The sequence below is a fragment of the Doryrhamphus excisus genome, linkage group LG1 (genome assembly GCF_037039965.1).
Source record: "Doryrhamphus excisus strain RoL-2023G ecotype Guam linkage group LG1, RoL_Dexc_Guam_v1.1, whole genome shotgun sequence".
Taxonomy (NCBI): domain Eukaryota; kingdom Metazoa; phylum Chordata; class Actinopteri; order Syngnathiformes; family Syngnathidae; genus Doryrhamphus; species Doryrhamphus excisus.
Window position 1 is genome coordinate 7,357,791 of NC_136357.1, and position 18,790 is coordinate 7,376,580.

The 18,790-nt window shown below is 42.7% G+C and overlaps 1 protein-coding gene across 3 annotated transcripts in view; it reads left to right on the plus strand.

The window, feature by feature from the left end:
• Positions 1-18,790, plus strand: part of syt7a (synaptotagmin VIIa) — a 98,797-nt gene that overhangs the window by 50,589 nt on the left and 29,418 nt on the right. The window contains exons 3-6 of one of the 3 annotated variants that reach the window (XM_058075952.2): positions 7,128-7,207; positions 9,418-9,552; positions 14,542-14,709; positions 16,494-16,913. In XM_058075952.2, coding sequence (XP_057931935.2) covers positions 7,128-7,207; positions 9,418-9,552; positions 14,542-14,709; positions 16,494-16,913 — 803 coding nt within the window. Of the gene's footprint in view, positions 1-7,127; positions 7,208-9,417; positions 9,553-14,541; positions 14,710-14,955; positions 16,914-18,790 lie in introns of those variants that run through there. The other 2 variants (XM_078789087.1, XM_078789081.1) reach the window with 2 other exon arrangements.

Here is an 18,790-nt window from a genome sequence, read left to right on the forward strand (position 1 = left end):
GCGCTCACATAACTGATGCAATCACGCGCTTTACGACATAACACGTCACACTGCGTCATGTCACACGCGCACAGCAGTATGCAAGAATTTGAAACCTTCTTTTCCTTCATTGTGGGTTATTTTACAACCATGAGCAATAAAAAAAGACAGAGACTGTCTGAAATATTGATTCTAATGCTCAAAGAGTGAGGCAGTGTGCTTGAATAACCGTATTGTCAGCTCAGGGAGCAGAATGCTCAGTAGATCCTGCTCTGACAGGAAGAAAGGAGACAGACACGGAGTTACACAAATAATAAAAATGATTAAAGGATTCCCTGGGCAGAACCTGTCTATTGTGTCCTTACTTTAAAAGAACCACTACTGATTCTTGACAGGGACTGAGTCACCAACACATGGATGCTTTTTTTGGGCATTGGATTCCTAGTTAGGACTTTCTTTGACAAAAATTTTGGCGGTATTTTTGTCGGAAACCGAACCCTCAGGATACTGAGGCACACAAAAAGCAATGATCTCCTATACAATGTGATGCAAGCGAATAGATCCAAGGCACACAAATGTAGTTAAATATTTGTTGTACGCTGAACTAAATCTAGTGAGGGACATTAAAGTCTGACTAGACACTTTGTTTTTTAGACCTATTTAATCTAAAATTAAAACGCTGTATCATTTTCTCGTTTTATTCTCCTGATTATTCAAATCCAAACTCTCTTTATAATTGCTGACAAAGGTGTATTATGGAACATAACCATAGAAGTCAAGTGCATAGTAAACTCCTTTTGTTGTGGAGCTGCAGGTTCTCTGCATGGGGTGGGATCATGTTGTGGGTGTTGAGTGGGATTTCTAGATATCAATGTTGATGCTGCTAACATCTGTTGGAGCACCAGTGGCTGTTTGACATTCACGGGCGCTCTCTCGCTGCTCCTGTGAGCGCTGTGCTGTTTGATCTGTGACATTGTTGTGAGTCTAGCCTGGGATTGGACCTGACCGTATTTACAGCCCTGTTGGAGTTCTATAATTTTATATTCGGTGTCGCAGGCGGAAGAAAACAATGAGGCCAATCAACATACATGTGGGCATCAATAACAGCAGAGCTTAAATAAAGGCATGAGTGTTATAATAACCAGCCATTATCTAAAACTGTAATGTTGTCAGTGATTTGAGTAATTCGGAAGCCGTTTGCTTAATTCAGGTTAACAATCCTGTTGTGGGCGGCACGGTGCGCTAGTGGTTAGGTCTCACAGCGAGGAGACCAGGGTTCAGATCCACCCTCGGCCATCTCTGTGTGGAGTTTGCATGTTCTCCCGTGCATGTGTGGGTTTTCTCCGGGTACTCCGGTTTCCTCCCATATTCCAAAAACATGCTAGGTTAATTGGCGACTCCAAATTGTCCATAGGTATGAATGTGAGTATGAATGGTTGTTTGTCTATATGTGCCCTGTGATTGGCTGGTGACCGGTCCAGGGTGTACCCCGCCTCTCGCCCGAAGACAGCTGGGATAGGCTCCAGCACCCCCCGCGACCTTCGTGAGGAAAAGCAGTAGAATGAATGAATGAATGACCATGCAGAGCATGACTACAGTGTTATGCAGGAATGGTCACATTTGTGAGTCTGGATGTTGTTGATGTTGATGCCACATGAAAAACAAATCTTGTATCCACATCTTTATCCAGATTCTCACAAAAACATAAAATGCTTCCTCCTTGGACTATGAACCAACCCTCTGCTGTTTTAATGGAAATCTCTTTTGACATTTTTGCACAGTTTCACTTTAAGTACTTTGGCATGGTTGGCATGAATGGTTGTTTGTCTATATGTGCCCTGTGATTGACTGGCGACCAGTCCAGGGTGTACCCCGCCTCTCGCCCAAAGACAGCTGGGATAGGCTCCAGCACCCCTGTGAGGAAAAAGCGGTAGAAAATGAATGAATGAATGAATCCTGTTGTGACTGAAACTTAAAGAAGAATGATCGTTAATTTCTAATTATGGTGTGATGTTGTTAATACCGAGTGAGCATGTGGACTCATGATGCCTGCCAATTCAAACAAACACAGCTGGGTGTTGCAAGGACAGTGCACTGGCAACTGAGGCACAAAAAATGCTTGTTTCTTTCATTTGGAACCTTCAGAAAAAAAAAAAGCTCAGCATTACCGCAGGAAGTCCAGCATCAACAGTCTCCATCTACTTCGTGTGACCTCATGTTATTAAAACACGCTGGGGAGCCGCAATTTCAGCTGCAATCATAATTGGTCCCTTGCATCATGTTGGAGCTATTTTGAACTTGTGCCTCAGAGCCAAAGCAGCATTGTAATCGTGAAACTCCTTTGTCGTGTGACCAAAAAGCAGCATGTTTAAATTAGACTTAAGTATTTTCAAGGGTATTTGAGTGGAGGATTAGGGTGAAATTGCTCACTCTTCCATTTGGTTTGCTTCTACCCTCATTTTGTGCACTGAGCTGATTTTTTCTGTATTATGCCTCATGTCGTTAGAGCTTTGTCATATTCATTGCGATGGATCCCCGCAGCATTTGTTCATCTCCCGTGAATAAAGAAGAGTTTGTTACCCGATCTGAAGCTGGAGGAAGGTGGCTTTTGTCAAACTGTTGCATCAGGCGTGTATGTACACGTGGAAATGAGCGCCGCAGGACTCAAGCTAGTACACACAGCTGCATGTTTTTTGTCTGTGCTTATTTTCACTATCGGTACACTTGACACTTCCTGCCACTCATTGCTTCTGTCACTTTGCACCTGTCCCACCCCTCGCATGCCCTATGCTGTCCCTTATATTTTTTCCTCCCCTTTGGCAGACACATTTATTGATTGATTGACTTATTTAGAAATATGATATCTATTTTTATCTCTCTGCCTGCACTAGACTCTCACTCATCTTCTGAAATTTTTACAACACCATTGAATGATACATGAGTTTCTTTTGAAAGCTTGCCTGGCAGATATGAGTATTCCCCTCCCTCCCCCCAGTAAATACACATGAAAGATTATAGTTATTACTGTGTAGGTGGCATGCTCGATTGATGTATCCCATGGGGGTTGCACAACATTGGATTCATAGTCATCGATCTATGTGTTTATTTAGATCACATTCGGGTTTTATGTTAATAGCAAAGCTCAACATAGATCTCAAAACAGGTATATCTTTAATGTTGATGATATTATGACATTGATACTCTTATGGTTATGGATTTGTTGAACATTTTTGGTAGTATAGTAAACAAAAAAAAAGCTAAAGTCCCAGATCTCAAGAACGTTTTGCAAGATTGCAAGATTTTTAAAGCCGTAAAAGGGACCTATTATGCTTTTCACACTTTTCTGACCTGTAAATGTAGTTAAAATGTTGTATTCTCGTGTTAAACGATGCCAAAACTTCAGGAAAAGAGGTTCACGCATTTGGAAGTGAGGGTTGGGATGGCTCTGAACACTTTTTTCTAACAATGACTTTCTGTGACGTCATAGAGTGCAGGGCTTCCTTATATGGGCATGCACTGTAGGCCAGATACACTCTCTGCCCTCCCCCAAGCTCTGCTTCTCCTTTCACAGTGTTAAAGTGTTTCTTTGGGTGTAAGGGAAAGCTAGCTTGTAAAGCTTTGTTTACAATTCCTAACGAGGCAAGCATCAGGCAGAAGTGGTTGAAGTGGTTGATTCCCTCCCAGGAAAAGAAAAATATTTTAAATCTGTCAACGGCATTTCACACTGGATGTGTTTTGTGAACATGGGCTAGTATGCAGCTGGACTAGCCTACAAATTATACGTTATTACAGTAACCAACAGTTACTTGGTTGTGTCCAAGTGTCGGAAAAGCAAGCTGTAAATAATAATTTATCAGTGTCCTAACTGTTTATTTTGTGTAAGTCATGGAACAAAAACGGTTGTCTGTGTAGCATTATAGAGTGTGCATACAGGGAGCAGGGTACACATTACAAGCTGAACGAGTCTGGAGTTCCTAATAGCCATTTCTCATCAAAATCAGTGGGTCTACCTGAGTTTTTTGAACACTGAGAGTCCAGTAAAAAACAAGTAATGAACAACCGATGTTGTAGAACGCATACTTGCGTTAAAAGGGAACCAATGCCAGTATTCTGGACAGCCTCATGGGTACCTCTGGATGTACGCATTTTGTCTGTTTAGGGATCTGTCGTTACTCCAGCAGGTACTCCTCCATAACTGCTCATTTAATGATAAACAATCAACACTCTAACATTCTATTGTTTCCAGTGTTTTCTTTTTAGCCGTTCTAAGGCTGGTAAAGCCGCAATATTCAAAATGTGGGCTATAGTTTGAAATGATATCGAATTATCTAAGCCAGCCAACAGTTTGCATGGTGCACTATTGTAAGTGGGCTTAGAAGCTATTTACATTTCTATGTAGTCTTTTCATTTATGAACAGTGAATGAATCATAAATAGATGCATGTATCACAGAAATGCATACATAAGCACTGTATTGAGTACTGCCAGTGTTTCCAGTCGATTTCTAGCTTGGAGGAACGGAAGGCGCAAACGCACGATGGATAGTATTCGGCAAGCCCATTGTGTCCACTTCATGTCAACCAAACCGAATATTACAAATACAGAGTACCGTTACAGCCCTGACATCTATACAATATTTGCTTTGTTTACATTATTTGTGTATTGAGTCGCAGCTTCCCTTAAAGTCACAGCATCACTAGGCTTGTGATGTAAGTGTTGCCGCAGTCCATGCAGACCCGTCGTTCTCCAGTGCGGTGATCCATGTTCCACCCCCACCAAGCCTGCAGCTTTCTTTAGATGAACTCATACACGCCACCCCATGGTGGCATGTTTCTGTGTGTTCTTCCCACTCAATTTCTAGGATGAAGAATTCTCGCTTACCCTCTGTGTATCGGAGCATTGCGATCAGGTGGGCATTCATTCATTTTAGGAGGCAGGGCGGCCTTTAACTTATCTCCTCTTTGCCTCACTTATTGCCAAGTGTCAATGGAGATTACTTGCATTGTGATGATGGTGAAACATCTTCAATACCAATGAGCTTTTCTGGAAGAATGCACCCAGCAGACCTAACTTTTTAAAGCCTTTTCAATCGCTATTATTGCCATGGTTACGTCAAGTCATGGTCTAGCTGTTTGGAATCAGAATCATTTGTGTTGGTAGGTACACGTTCCTAATGTTCCACGTTTCTTTTGCCATGAAATACATTGTGAAAAACAACTTGTGTTTAAAATCTAACATACAACATCAAACATAATCTAACATACAGTAGATTTAGACACATTTGCGAACAATATTTGAGATATAGGCCTCTTGTGTACATAGAAAAAGCTCCAGATCTTCAAAATTATGTTTTATTTTTGTTCATTGTACGTATATTGCAAGTGTGTGGTACAAATCAGGTTGCTTGATAGCTTGAAATAGTAAGCCGACATTACAATTTAAAAAGAAAATATACTGTAAGTGGCTGCACGGTGGACAAGTGGTTAGTGAGCAGGCTGCCTCCCCTCGGGGGGACCACCACCTGCAGGTCGCGGGCAATCACCTCATTGAAAACGTATTAAGAGGAATGTAGAATGGGGCAGGAGTCTTTTCTCCAGTGGTCATAAAATTACCATAGCCCCCAAGTATTCCGGCACTTTTTTTAAAACCCAAATGCGTAAAAAAAGTCACACCAAAGTAAATGAGAAGGTGTCCTTGAACTATTTGAAGTTTGGGGCTCTTTTGAAAGCTAACAGGATGAATTTATCCGAATCAGTGTAAGTGCTACTGCGATGGGTTGAAAATTAAGGATTTTTTTTAGATTTGCGTATTCTATACAGTATATGTCTTGTCTGTGTCTATGTCTATGTCTTCAAATCAACACATTAGGAGGAATGGATTGGAAAACACAATTATGGCTTGGGTCATGACCTAAACCCATTTCCAATGTTACATTCATTCATTCATTCATTCATTCATTTTCTACCGCTTTTCCTCACAAGGGTCGCGGGGGTGCTGGAGCCTGTCCCAGCTGTCTTGGGCGAGAGGCTTGGTACACCCTGGACTGGTCGCCAGCCAATCACAGGGCACATATAGACAAACAACCATTCACACTCACATTCATACCTATGGACAATTTGGAGTCACCAATTAACCTAGCATGTTTTTGGAAACCGGAGTACCCGGAGAAAACCCACGCATGCACGGGGAGAACATGCAAACTCCACACAGAGATGGCCGAGGGTGGAATTGAACCCTGGTCTCCTAGCTGTGAGGTCAGTGCGCTAACCACTCCCCCGCCGTGCAGCCCTCCAATGTTACAATAATACTAAAAACTGTGACAATTCTACACAAGGATTGAATCGGGTGTTCCAGTGATGGGCCATTTGGAGACCCTTGGTCATAATTATGTTGGAAATAAATTTGCAGTTGGACGAGTGGTTAGCACACAGGCCTCACAGCGAGGAGACCCGAGTTCAATTCCACCCTCGGCCATCTCTGTGTGGAGTTTGCATGTTCTCCCTGTGTATGCGTGGGTTTTCTCCGGGTACTCCGGTTTCCTCCCACATTCCAAAAACATGCTAGGTTAATTGGCGACTCCAAATTGTCTATAGGTATGAATGTGAGTGTGAATGGTTGTTTGTCTATATGTGCCCTGTGATTGGCTGGCGATTAGTCCTGGGTGTACCCCGCCTCTTGCCCGAAGACAGCTGGGATAGGCTCCAGCACCCCACCACGACCCTTGTGAGGACAAGTGGTAGAAAATGAATGAATGAATGTATTTGTAGTTGGAACTATATTGTATATAACTGTATTGGAATGATGTGTATCAGTCGGATATCAGCGCTGTAAAACCCTGGTTTTGTCACGAGACTATGTTGGACTGTTGGAATGTTAATGGGTTAAAGATAGAATTGCCATGTAAATTTCAGGGTGGTTGCAATTGATAATCACAGCCACAAATGGCACTCCAGCGCAGATGTGATTCGACTGTGATGAGTATAATCAGGGGACCATCAGGTAAAGGACCGGCGTTCCTGATATAATAGGCTTGGCATCTATACTTGTTGTCAGCCCAGCAAAAATACCGCTTCAAATGGACAAATTGACGCTAACCTTTTTATTATTCTCTGCTTTTTCCTGTCTTCTCGTCCATGCGCTTGGCTCTAGGGGAAGAGAAATAAGCCAGGAGTGGAAACGGCAGACACTCCAGACTCAGCACGTGGGCGAGGGGAGAAGAAAGCCATCAAGTAAGTGCCTCTATAGCTGGTTGGGCTTAAATAATCTGGTGATAATGAACGTCATTTGGTTACGCTTTAAGGCTCTCAATGTAAATATTGGACAAACCAGGCGGAAAACAAGGCCAAGAGTTTGTTCAGGCGGCTGTGGAATGAAATCTTAGCCATTTCATCATCATAGATTACATGTGCATCATCTTGACTGGGAGGCTTTTTTTTTTCTTGGTGCTGCTACATGCGCTTAGTATGTTATGGCTACTGTTGCTAAGTGCAGAGAGTGTGCCACACCTATGATATTTATAGGTTATCACATGGTTTGTCTGGTATCAGACCCAGTATCATGTCCCCGCGTGCCAGTATCAGCCCGAGACCGAAGGTGATATTCTTATTATCACATACTATTTAATCATGAGCTTATTATCACATACTATTTAATCAAAAGACCATTTGTTTCCAGAAAATTTTCAGTTTATTACATGTATTATCACATACTACAGCATTAATTGGCCCTGTACCCTAGAAACCGCCCATGAATGATACGGGAAAAGGCCGAAATGATACTGTGTCAAAGCCCAGGGCAGTGATACTGATAAAATATAGAGTTTAACCATGTCCAGTATCAGCCCCCGTAGCTGTCCACTCAGAGCGCGCTGCTCTGGTATCGTGCCCGTGAAACAACCAATCAGAGAACAGCGCACGAGTGCTTGGTGCCTAGTGCTTCTCCAGTCACCAAAAAACCCAAACTTGATTAATGGAACTTTAATTGTCAGACATTGATAAGATAAGACTGTTGATAAAATATTATTGTTGAAATATTTTTGCAATTGTTGTGTTTACACTTTTTAGATATAATACATGTAATAAACTGAACATTTTCTGGAAACAAAATGGTCTTTTGATTAAATAGTACGTGATAATAAGCTCATGATTAAATAGAATGTGATAATAAGATCATCACATGGTTTGTCTGGTATCAGGCCCAGTATCATGCCCCCTATAATAACCTATAATTGATTATAATTATAGGTGATAACCTATAATTATATCTAAACAGTGTAAACACAACAATTGCAAAAATATTTCAACAATAATATTTTATCAACAGTCTTATCTTATCAATGTCTGACAATTAAAGTTTCATTAATCAAATTTGGGGTTTTTGGTGACTGGAGAAGAACTAGGCACTAAGCACTTGTGCGCTGTTCTCTGATTGGTTGTTTCACGGGCACGATACCAGAGCAGCGCGCTCTGAGTGGACAGCTACGGGGGCTGATACTGGACATGGTTAAACTCTATATTTTATCAGTATCACTGCCCTGGGCTTTGACACAGTATCATTTCGGCCTTTTCCCGTATCATTCATGGGCGGTTTCTAGGGTACAGGGCCAATTAATACTGTAGTATGTGATAAGTTGGGATAATGTGTGGTAGGTTGGTATTATTCATTTTTTCCAGGCAGCTGTCAGAGTATAAAGTGAATTTTACGCTGCTTTTCTACTGTAATGAAATGAGGCAATAGGTCACTACTGGGAAATGTCATCTCTGTAACGCTAAGTACAATTCTTAATTCCACAAATGTGTTTTTTAACCTGCTCATCACCACTCTCTTTTTCTGTGCTGCTTTTTTTTCTGAATGTCACTCTTTCCCTTTTATTTAACGGTTTAAAGATGGTCAGGTGAATGTTTTTTTGTGACTCAAGTGACTTAATGTTTTACATTTTCCTCTCTTTCTTCCGAGCTCAAGCAGCATTGATGTGCTCTGTTGTTCATCTCAGCTTCCAACTCTTCTCTGTGCGTTGCCTTTGTCTCTTGCTGTGTAGCTTTGTGACTCGTATGACATCAGTGATCCAGCTCACCTTTTCCTCCTCTACTTTGACTTTGTCTGTGATTTATCGCTCTACCTTTGTGACTCATGCATTCATGTCTTCTTTTTACACCAAGGATGGGGTGGGTAGCGGATTGTGCTTCATTAGCAGCATCATGCTACGTGAACAGAACGTCATCACATGCTGTTGTACTCTTTCCTTGCTACCTATCTTCTTCAAACGCTGTGGTGACTCTGAAAAAAAAAAATCGCTCATTTCATGCAGCTCAACTCTCTTTCTCAAACCGAGCACCCGGCTTCATCTCCAGCGGAGGGCCCCGCCTGTTGCAAATGGTTGGTTGGTGTCGAGGACTTCCACAGTTGTGTTGCTCTGACCTGTTTTTCTCTTTGGCCACAGTGATCTAGACAGAGACTTTTGGAATAACAATGACAGCAGCACAGTGCAGCAGAAGTGGAGCTCCTATCCGCCAAAGGAGTTCGTACTTAACATTTCTCCCTATGCCCCATATGGAGATCCTCGCCTCACACTCAAGTGAGTCTCGGGCCAAGGCTGGTAAGAGTCCTCCTCCCCCTTGAGCAGGGCTGTAATGAGACAGGGGCACCACTACTCCTTTCCTTTCATTTTCCTTCTCTTTCCTTCCTTTCCTTTCTTCTTACCTTTCCTTCCCTTTTGGCTACACAATCACCGCCACTTACCGAATCGACACTTCCATTACATCGTCAGGAGAACTTTCTTCACATGAATACCCAGTCATATTTAGCGATTGTAGAAATGAATTCAAACTGGGGATTTCAAGTGTCATTCTTGATTATGATTTTAATGAACCATAAGAACGTCAAGAAAAACATACACACCCAATGTAACCACACCGGAGGGCATAAATGGTTACTAATGATTACTCATAATAATCTGCTCTGGAAATGTGAGTGGGTAAAATGTCATACATGCACATTACAGCCTCCCCCGTGACAGCCATTCCATTATTACCGTGGAGCAAAGCGGCACAGCCTTGCAACTCCCTCCGGCTCCTTTTGGCTGCTCCTCCTCACTTCCTGTCACCTTTTAATGAACACCCAGGCACATGTTCCCATGCCCGCTCTACTCCCTACAGCCCTGCAGGTCATACTAACTCCTGACCTCTAACTTCTCACCTCTCTCCCATGGAGTGTAACCATGGAGACGGACAACCCTCGTAGCTTTCCTCTCTAAACGATGATGCATATACAGTACTTTAACCCATCTCTGTAATTGCTGTATCTCCCCAATTCTTTCCCTCGGTGTGGTGGTTGTGGTGGTGTTGTTGTTGTTCTGGAGGGTTGACCGTTACACCAGGTTGCCGTGTGATGCCAGTGTTCACTTGTGGTTGACATTCATCTGTGGCTTTCCTCTGATTCTATCTATAATGTGAACGACACTAACACAGTAACACTTGAACTCCATCTACTGTCTATCACAATGAGAGATATGGCATTTTAACCTGATGCAATAAAAGTAATGTTTTCACTCAGAAAACACTTGAATTCAGTAAAAGCTCCAGCAAGGTCACACTTATCTCCCCTCCAGGCAGTATGAGGGATGTAAGCGTAGACATCCTGCAACCAGGAATCTGTCAGATAAACTGTCTTATGACTGGTCATCTTTAATAGGCTGAGCTGTTAAGAAATTTGCGCTAAATGGCCTGGAGAGATGAAGCGGTTAATATGCTGGTGAGCGCGGTGGATACAGTACATGGCTTCCTGTCTTAAAATCCACCAGAAGATGATGGCTGCTGATTCTGGTGAAGCAGCCTTAAACAAGCCCGCAGTGCTTGTATTTTGAAAGTTCATATTTAAAAAAAAATAACCCTCAAGGTTGGCATTTATTGTCCATAAAGCTGCTTTATGCTCCAGTTATTCTTTAGTCCACTCATAGTAATGGACAATTTCAGTGCAAAATTGTGCCGGAAAATATATAGGCATTGCAATTTGTTATTATAAGGAGGTGGCAGGGGGATGACCTTTTGACTCTTTATATGATCCTCAAGCGGACGGCAGCAAAATCATTTCCTGTTTAGGATTCTCATGAGATCAGTAGCTTTGACAGCTATGACATGGGCCTCATTTATCAAATAAGCTACCATGCTGTGTGTGATCAGTCTCCATCGTTATGGGATTACTGCAGTTGAATGTCAATACTATCATTTTTCATATATTTTCCATATATTTATTTAACCGTCGAAAAACACAATCGTAAAAATCTCTGAATTGACAGGAATCATTAGTCAAATGTTCGCGGTGAGACTGGTGGAATGTATTTACCGTATATGATACTTTCATCTTATCAATCTGGTGTATCAGAGGCAAGAAACTGTCAAGGATAAGGATTCTTTTATAAATCATTTTAACTCCCAGTGAAACTCAGGCAATAAAGGGATGTCTGACTATCCTGCACATTCCTGTAAATACTTGTGTTGATTTATGGCCCCGTTTATTTATGTGTTCCTACTTTTAGTATAAGTAAAGACCTTGTCCACCTTTGCGTTCAGCTCGATAAATGAGGCCTCGTGTCTGCTGTGTCAACCGTTGCTCCAACAGTGTCATCCATGCTGCTGTCATGATTGATGACTTATCTATCTGCGCAGTCAGGTCACAATCAAATCTGAAAGGTGACCTTCTTAGGGACTCAACACAAATATCACCCCCCTTCCCGACTCCCACCCTGAACGCAGCATGTTGAGCCTCTACATGCTTGCTAATGAAATATATTCATGTCACCAGAGGGCACTACTGTGCTCTGTTTTTGATTATCCCTGTTTTCAAAGATGGGACATGTTTAATTCCCAAAAAGTGTTGAGCTGTAATTTGAATTGACGACAATACATACAAGACTGAAGTAAGCACACTTAGAGACATCTTATGGTTGAGTTGATGTTGTGTCCTAAAACACTTCCACTTAATAATAACTTACTTGGTCTTGGAGTATTTTGAGGGGGGAAAAAATGACCTGGCTTCTTGCTCCTATTTAACACCTCACTGAATCTCAGTGGGTAACCACATCAAGTGGTTTAAAATGAATGTGGTCTACCTCTATATTTTTGTCCATTTAGTGTCTTTGATGTATCTCTTTTTTGGCCCAAAGTGTACTAAAACATAACTAGTAATGGTATAAAAGAACAGATTGAACAAATACATGTCGATATTTGTCACAATTCAAAGTTAAACTTCGAAAAAGTATCATTTCACCAATATAATATATAATGGCGTATATGGCTTTCTCTCACCACAGACTGGTAAATGTCCATGACGTGCACATATACAATAACTCTATAATAACAATTTGTAGGCTATACATTCAATTATAGCTTATAGGAGATTAAAATGTGATCAGATTTCTCGTTTGGAGATCTCCCACAGAACAGGGCAGTGAGAAACAGATCAGATTGTGAACTATGGCATTGCTGCTGTATGAATGATAAAACACTAATACAGCAGTGGCAGCGTGCAAGGCATTATTGGAACCGAACATCAAATGCTTGACTTTGTAATCCAACTTACCTGCTCCCAGCGTCGTCCACGAGGCTTCGAATGAGCTCCGACTTCATAACACACCTCATACGTAGAAGAGTTGACAATTTGTGGCACGGTTGCTATGTTTAGTAAGTGTTTCTTCCATACAAGCATCAACGGTCAAGTGTCCTCGCCCAGGCGAGCTGGAGTAGACCTCCACCTTTGTAGCGCTATGTAATGCAGGTGTGCCAGCTGCATAAAACCCTCCGAAACGAAATGCAACTTAAGCCAAGAAGGCCGAGTGTGGACACGGTCCTCCATTGCTTGGCAAAAGCATGCATGGGTGTCCAAAGTGTGACACGGGCATCTGTGCGGCTCATTGAATAAATAAAATAAACAAAACACTGCAGCTCGGGTCTGGGTGAGACTGGGCCGAATCAGGTTTAAAAAAAAAAAAAAAAAAACCCTCCCCCCCCCAAAAAACGCATTTATTAAAAACAAAAAAATAAAAAAAAACTTTGCTTTGGTTCCAATTTTCTACAAGAAAAGCTCTGATAAAACATTCCACTGTTCTCAAATATCTTACTTTTTATTTTTCTACACAAAATAAAATGAAAAATAAATAAACAAATCAAGAATAAAGAAAATCAATCAGTAATAAATAAATAAATATAATAATAATAATAAAATGGCAAATAATAAAAACTTAAGAAACCACATATAGTTGGTGGGTAGACAAATTATTTTTTTTCAGATTAAAATTAACAAAGCATTATTACAGCCTTGTAGACATGACAAAACACGACTATAGTCACATTTATACTCTTTTTATTTACAACATATTGCGCAACTGCAGGGTCTTGAGACACATGCTAACTCGCAAACTAGAGAGCTAGCGACCTAAACGGTAGCCTTCAAGTTATTTCCTTTAAACTTAAATAGCCAAAAACTTACCACTTCCACACGGACAGGGAGGATAACTATTAACAGTAATTTAACCTTTAACATGAACATTAATCAAACGTAATAATTTTTTCTGGGTACATGATACCATACAGCATCCATATCAAACTTGCGCGGGCCGCACTAACATTAAACTTTCATATCAAGGCAGGGGCCTCAAACATTTGGCCCGCGGGTCGCGTGTTGGAGACCCCTGGCATAGGTGGAAGAATATAGCAATGCTTATATCATTTAGCATCTTGTGTATTGTCCCGTCTTGTAAGTTGAGTGTCTTGTGACATCCCGAATGGCTAATGTTAGTAGCCAAACTTTGCTAAATCACTATTGTTGGCCAACGTGCGTGTGTGTTGCTTTCAGCATCAGAGCAGGAAGGGCTCGCACCCTTGTGTGGTATCTAACCAAGGCAGACAGCATTTTCAGATAAGAGCTCTCATAAGTTAAAATATAATTTTCCTGTCTAGAAAAAGAAAAGTAATCAGTGTTTTACTGGAACGCTGTTAAGCTAAATGTCACTTTCCGTGGCTCCTCAAATGAGTGGTTTATTTGAAGTCAACTACAAACTATGGCGATGTGTTGCCACCATAGAACTGCCTCATATGGTCTTATACACGTCTCAAGCCCCCGAAACCTAAATGAAGGCGGGATGAGAGTTTAACGACCAGCGTCCACACACACACACACACACACACACACTGCTGCTGCTGGTGGTGAATGAAGGCCCAGACAAAGGGACCTTTTTGGTTTTCCACCTTTCACAGGCAAATGCTTCTCCTCTTCCCTGCTCTCTGCTCTCCATCCCTGTGTTTGAACGCACTGGACTCCAGACCTTTTCATCTACCTGCTTGGCTCCCTTGGCTTGGAAGGCTGTCTCCTCAAGCACTCCACTAATATGTCTCACCTACTTAGCCATGTGGTTGCTCAACCTCTTTTCCTGTGTGTATGTTGTGTGCGTCTCTCTCTCTCTCGCTCTCTTCCTCTCACTCTGGTCTTTTTTTCCCCTGCCTGTCATTGCTGTCCCTGTCTGTACCCTCTCTCTGCTGCTATACCTCTGCGCCCTGTCTGTCTCCCTTAGTGGGGCAGTGTCGGGGTGTCAGAAAGGTGCAGCGACGGGACATGGGGATGATGGGGGTGGGCCTTATCGCAGTGACAGCATGAAGAGCATGATGACGGAGGGAGCAAAGGCTGGGAGATGGCAGACTGTCCAGGGCCACGTGCAGTCTGGAGGATTCAAACCCAGCAAGTGAGTTCAGAACTCGGGGAGAGAGTTTTTAAATCAGCAGCAGCAATGTTTAGATCCATTGAGTGAGTTCCGACTAAGCGAGCGGAGATCTCCAAGGAGGGGGGTTGGGCTCAATGTCATGGTGATCAAGGTGCCGTCCCGTAGGAGCTCTAGCTGACTCAAGCGTGCAGCTCAACAGCACAATGTGACCAAACTGGCACGAGAATACACATAAAATAATATAAAAATAATATAACACCGCATGGCTGAAATAATGTGCCATCTCCCGTGCTGTATGACATCATCCACAGTCTATATTCAGCGGGTATGAGGTTGTTAATTTTCAGTTGGACGTGATTTTTTGCACCTTCCTTTAGCACCTTTTGATTTTCTTCCCCCACAACACATTCACGCTCGTCACTCCACGCCAACCCCCCAACCCCCCTCCTCCTCATGGTTCCTTTTTACCCCTTCTCTGTAATTGGTTTCTATTTTTGAGCATCCATAAGAGTCTGTGTCTCTTGTGTTTGTGTCTCACACCCCATTTTCCGACTCTCCTCCATCAACCTCTGCCGTTATCCTCTCCATCTTTCTGTCTCCATGTACAACCACTCCTCCAAGTCTCTAAATCTTGTGTTTCATTTCAGCACAACCTGACATTATTACCCCTTTTTATCTTTAATGTCTACCCATTAAATATGATTAACAGCACACTGAAGACCAAAATTGCAAAATAACGCCGGGTGAAGTAATGCAAACTGATGTCAATAGCTCTCTCATGACCTAATTCTGGTCATATGGGTTATGTAGTCAGCGGAGAGTGAAGGGTATACATAGTCGGCGGCAAAAATGTATGTTTTTTTTTAAAAAGATTGCAATGTGAGTGATACTTGTGATGTGTACATAAATAAGTGTCACACTGCTTTATGTGTACTCATTAAGAGAAGCATAGCAATAAAGACAATCTTAAAAGGGGAGTGGAAAATGAGAAGTTGACAGAGGGAGGGAGACCTACTGTAGGCCTTGGTTGGCTAACGGATGTCTCTAGAGATGTAGCATGTGTTTAAAAGACCTAAAAAGACTCAGAGAGAAAGGATGACAGGCTGTCAGAGATGAGAATTTTTTTAGTGAGTGGAGGAAATGGGGATCTCTCATCAGAGCAAAAAAACCTCACCGGGAAGGCATGGAATCTGCAAAGCCACAAGCCAAACGTTGCCCGTTCGGACCGCGCGTACCCGACCGCCGCCACCTCGAAACATTCCTCCACGCAGACAACAACACGCTCACGCCGCGCAGACACGCAAGACGCACTGGCACGTGACACAGGCACGCAGGGCGAGCGGCCAGATGGCGCATGGTTGGCAGACGCCGGCGTACGAGCAGCAGGCGTCACAGGGAGCTCACTTGAGCTGCACCTTCTACTGCTATTTCTGCTACGGCTGTTACTGCTGCTGCCTTACATTGCTCTCCTTCTCTCTCCTCTTCCTCTTGTCTCCAACTCCCCATGCTCCGCCCTCTGACTCCTTTACTTTGTCCTCATCCACCACCTTTCCTCCTACTTCCTCTTCCGCCTCGCTAACATTAACTTCCTGTGTGGATGAACTTTCGATCCATCCTGATGTCAACCTGACTGTTTCTGTCTTGTCTCCCTCCTGCCCTGTGTCACCTTGCCTCAACTCTGATGGTTCTGTTGCCCTCCTCCACGCCTCCTCCTCTACTTCTTCCTTACCTCCCCATCGTCCTGCTTTCTGCCGGCCATGGCCATCTTCTCGTTTTCCTTCTTCCCTGCTCCTCTGCCCTCCCAGCTTTGGGGATCCCGTCTTATCCTACACTTCCACCCTGGAGCACATCCCCACCGGCCCTGCCCGCCCACGGACGTTGCTACGCCAACAGAGTCTCCAGCAGCCCCTCATCCACCCACCGGGCTCTGGTTTCGGCCATCCTCCCACCACATCCCAGAGTTTGGGACAATTACACACAGCACCTGGACAGCCCGGGGGAGGCGGGGCTGCTGGGAGAGCAGAGGGAGGTGGTGATGGCGGTGGTGATGGTGGGGGTGCAGGTAAAAGAGCTACTCCACGGGCCACACGGGGCGGCCCCGCAGGAGCGGGTGCCTCTCGCTATAGGGGAGGAGGTGCAGGAGGCCGCTCACGTGGCAATCCTGGCAGCTGGGATTACATGATGGACCAAATCCGGAATCGTGGCTTGGACGTCAAATCCTTCCTGTAAGTTAGTACATGTATGTTTGTGGAGTATTGCCTGTTTGGTGCATATATTTGCATGTCATTCTCAAGGATTATATGCATGTATTATATTTAATTACTTACTAATCTGTTTTTCATTTTGACAGTATCTGCGTTCCGGTATTACTTTAATTTAACTTGTCCAGAGAAGGATATTACATCTTTACACGCAGTAAGTGATATGCAAACATATCGTATCGATACCGAATCTAGCGGTATTTAACGCACGTATACCATAACGTGACGTAAATATGTTGCCACACTGAACGCCACAAGCACCTGTAACACATACATATATACATATTATATTACACATGAAAATATAACAATAATGCTCTAAGTGTTTGTGTGTATTTTAAGTTACATCCAACACATTGGCTCTTGCTAGTCACATGGGTTATTACTCTTTCAAAATAAGTGTCAACACATTTCAGTCGATACAGTAAGCCAATGAATTTACATCCAACTTTTAACAGGTTTTTAAAATGATGTAACTATATTGACTCATATACTGTATTGGCTTTTTTATACAAAGTATTTATTGTTGTTTTATCAAGATGCTTTTACTTTCGTTCCGACAAAAGTAGGATTGAGATTTGAGACATCCAGGGTAAATGAATGAACCAAGCTCAACCTACCTTAAATAAGAGCGTTTTTGTCTGTCCGTAAAATAACTTTGATAGAGTAATTAGTAAGCAACATAATAGTAACTAATAACTGCCACAATCTCAAACCATGAAAGGAGGTGATATAGAGGTATACAGCCTTGACACATTCAAAATGGCGGCGACGTTGATGTACAGCTCAGCGATCGATGCGGCATAGGAAGTAGTTGGCTTCTTCTCTGCTGTGTGTGGCTTCCCTAACCAACCAACCAGGACGTGGCCCCCTTATGGCGGAACTGTGCAACAGCGTCATAGTGACTTAGAATATATTTGTAACAAAGCTTACAGAAAGATGTCATTAAAACAAGATAGATGACATTCAAATGGCTAACAATAGATCCTAGGTTCCCAAATGGGGGTACGCCAATTTGAGTGTGAATGGTTGTTTGTCTATATGTGCCCTGTGATTGGCTGGCCACCAGTCCAGGGTGTACCTTGCCAGCCGGGATAGGCTCAGCACCTTTAGCACAGTTGAAAATGAGGGATTAATAAAATAATACACAATTGCCCATGAATGCACGCTGCCTTATCGGTAAGATGACGTGCTATTGCTTTTTATCTGTCACAAAATTCTTTCCTAGCTTTTAATTTAAATGTCATCGCAAGCTTTGGGACTGCCAGGGTGGTTTTAGCTATTGCTATCTTATTCCGTGATAAGTTGTTTATGCTATATGCTCTGCTAAACCGTAACATCTGTTTGGATGCAATTCAGCCTGTCTCGTGCAATTGTGTTCACAGTGCAGTGCTACAAGTTGACAATATTCATGAGGTGTCATGGAGAATGTCTTGTTGGATTCATACAGTCCCACTCAGTTACATGATGTTATTTCTGTATCGTCCCCTGGAATAACTATTCAACGTCCTGCTTAGGAGGCACACTAGTAAGCCTAATTTATATTTTATTTTGAGCATCGCACCCGGACTGATAGACATGTGTCTTGCATGTGCGTATCACACAGGTCGTGTGTCACGGTGCATCAGTATAAGAGCAAGGGTTAAGCAGCTGAAGAATTGATCTTATGTCAGCAGCACCATTACATCTCCAATATATTGTTGCTTCAGGCCATAAGAGGATAGACTCACATGGGGCAGGAGGGGTGATGAAGGATTGAGGAAGGACACTGCCAAGGTACAGCATGTCTTTTATGTGCCTCTGCCCTGATTCCAATGCTACAATGGCTGTTTTAACATTAT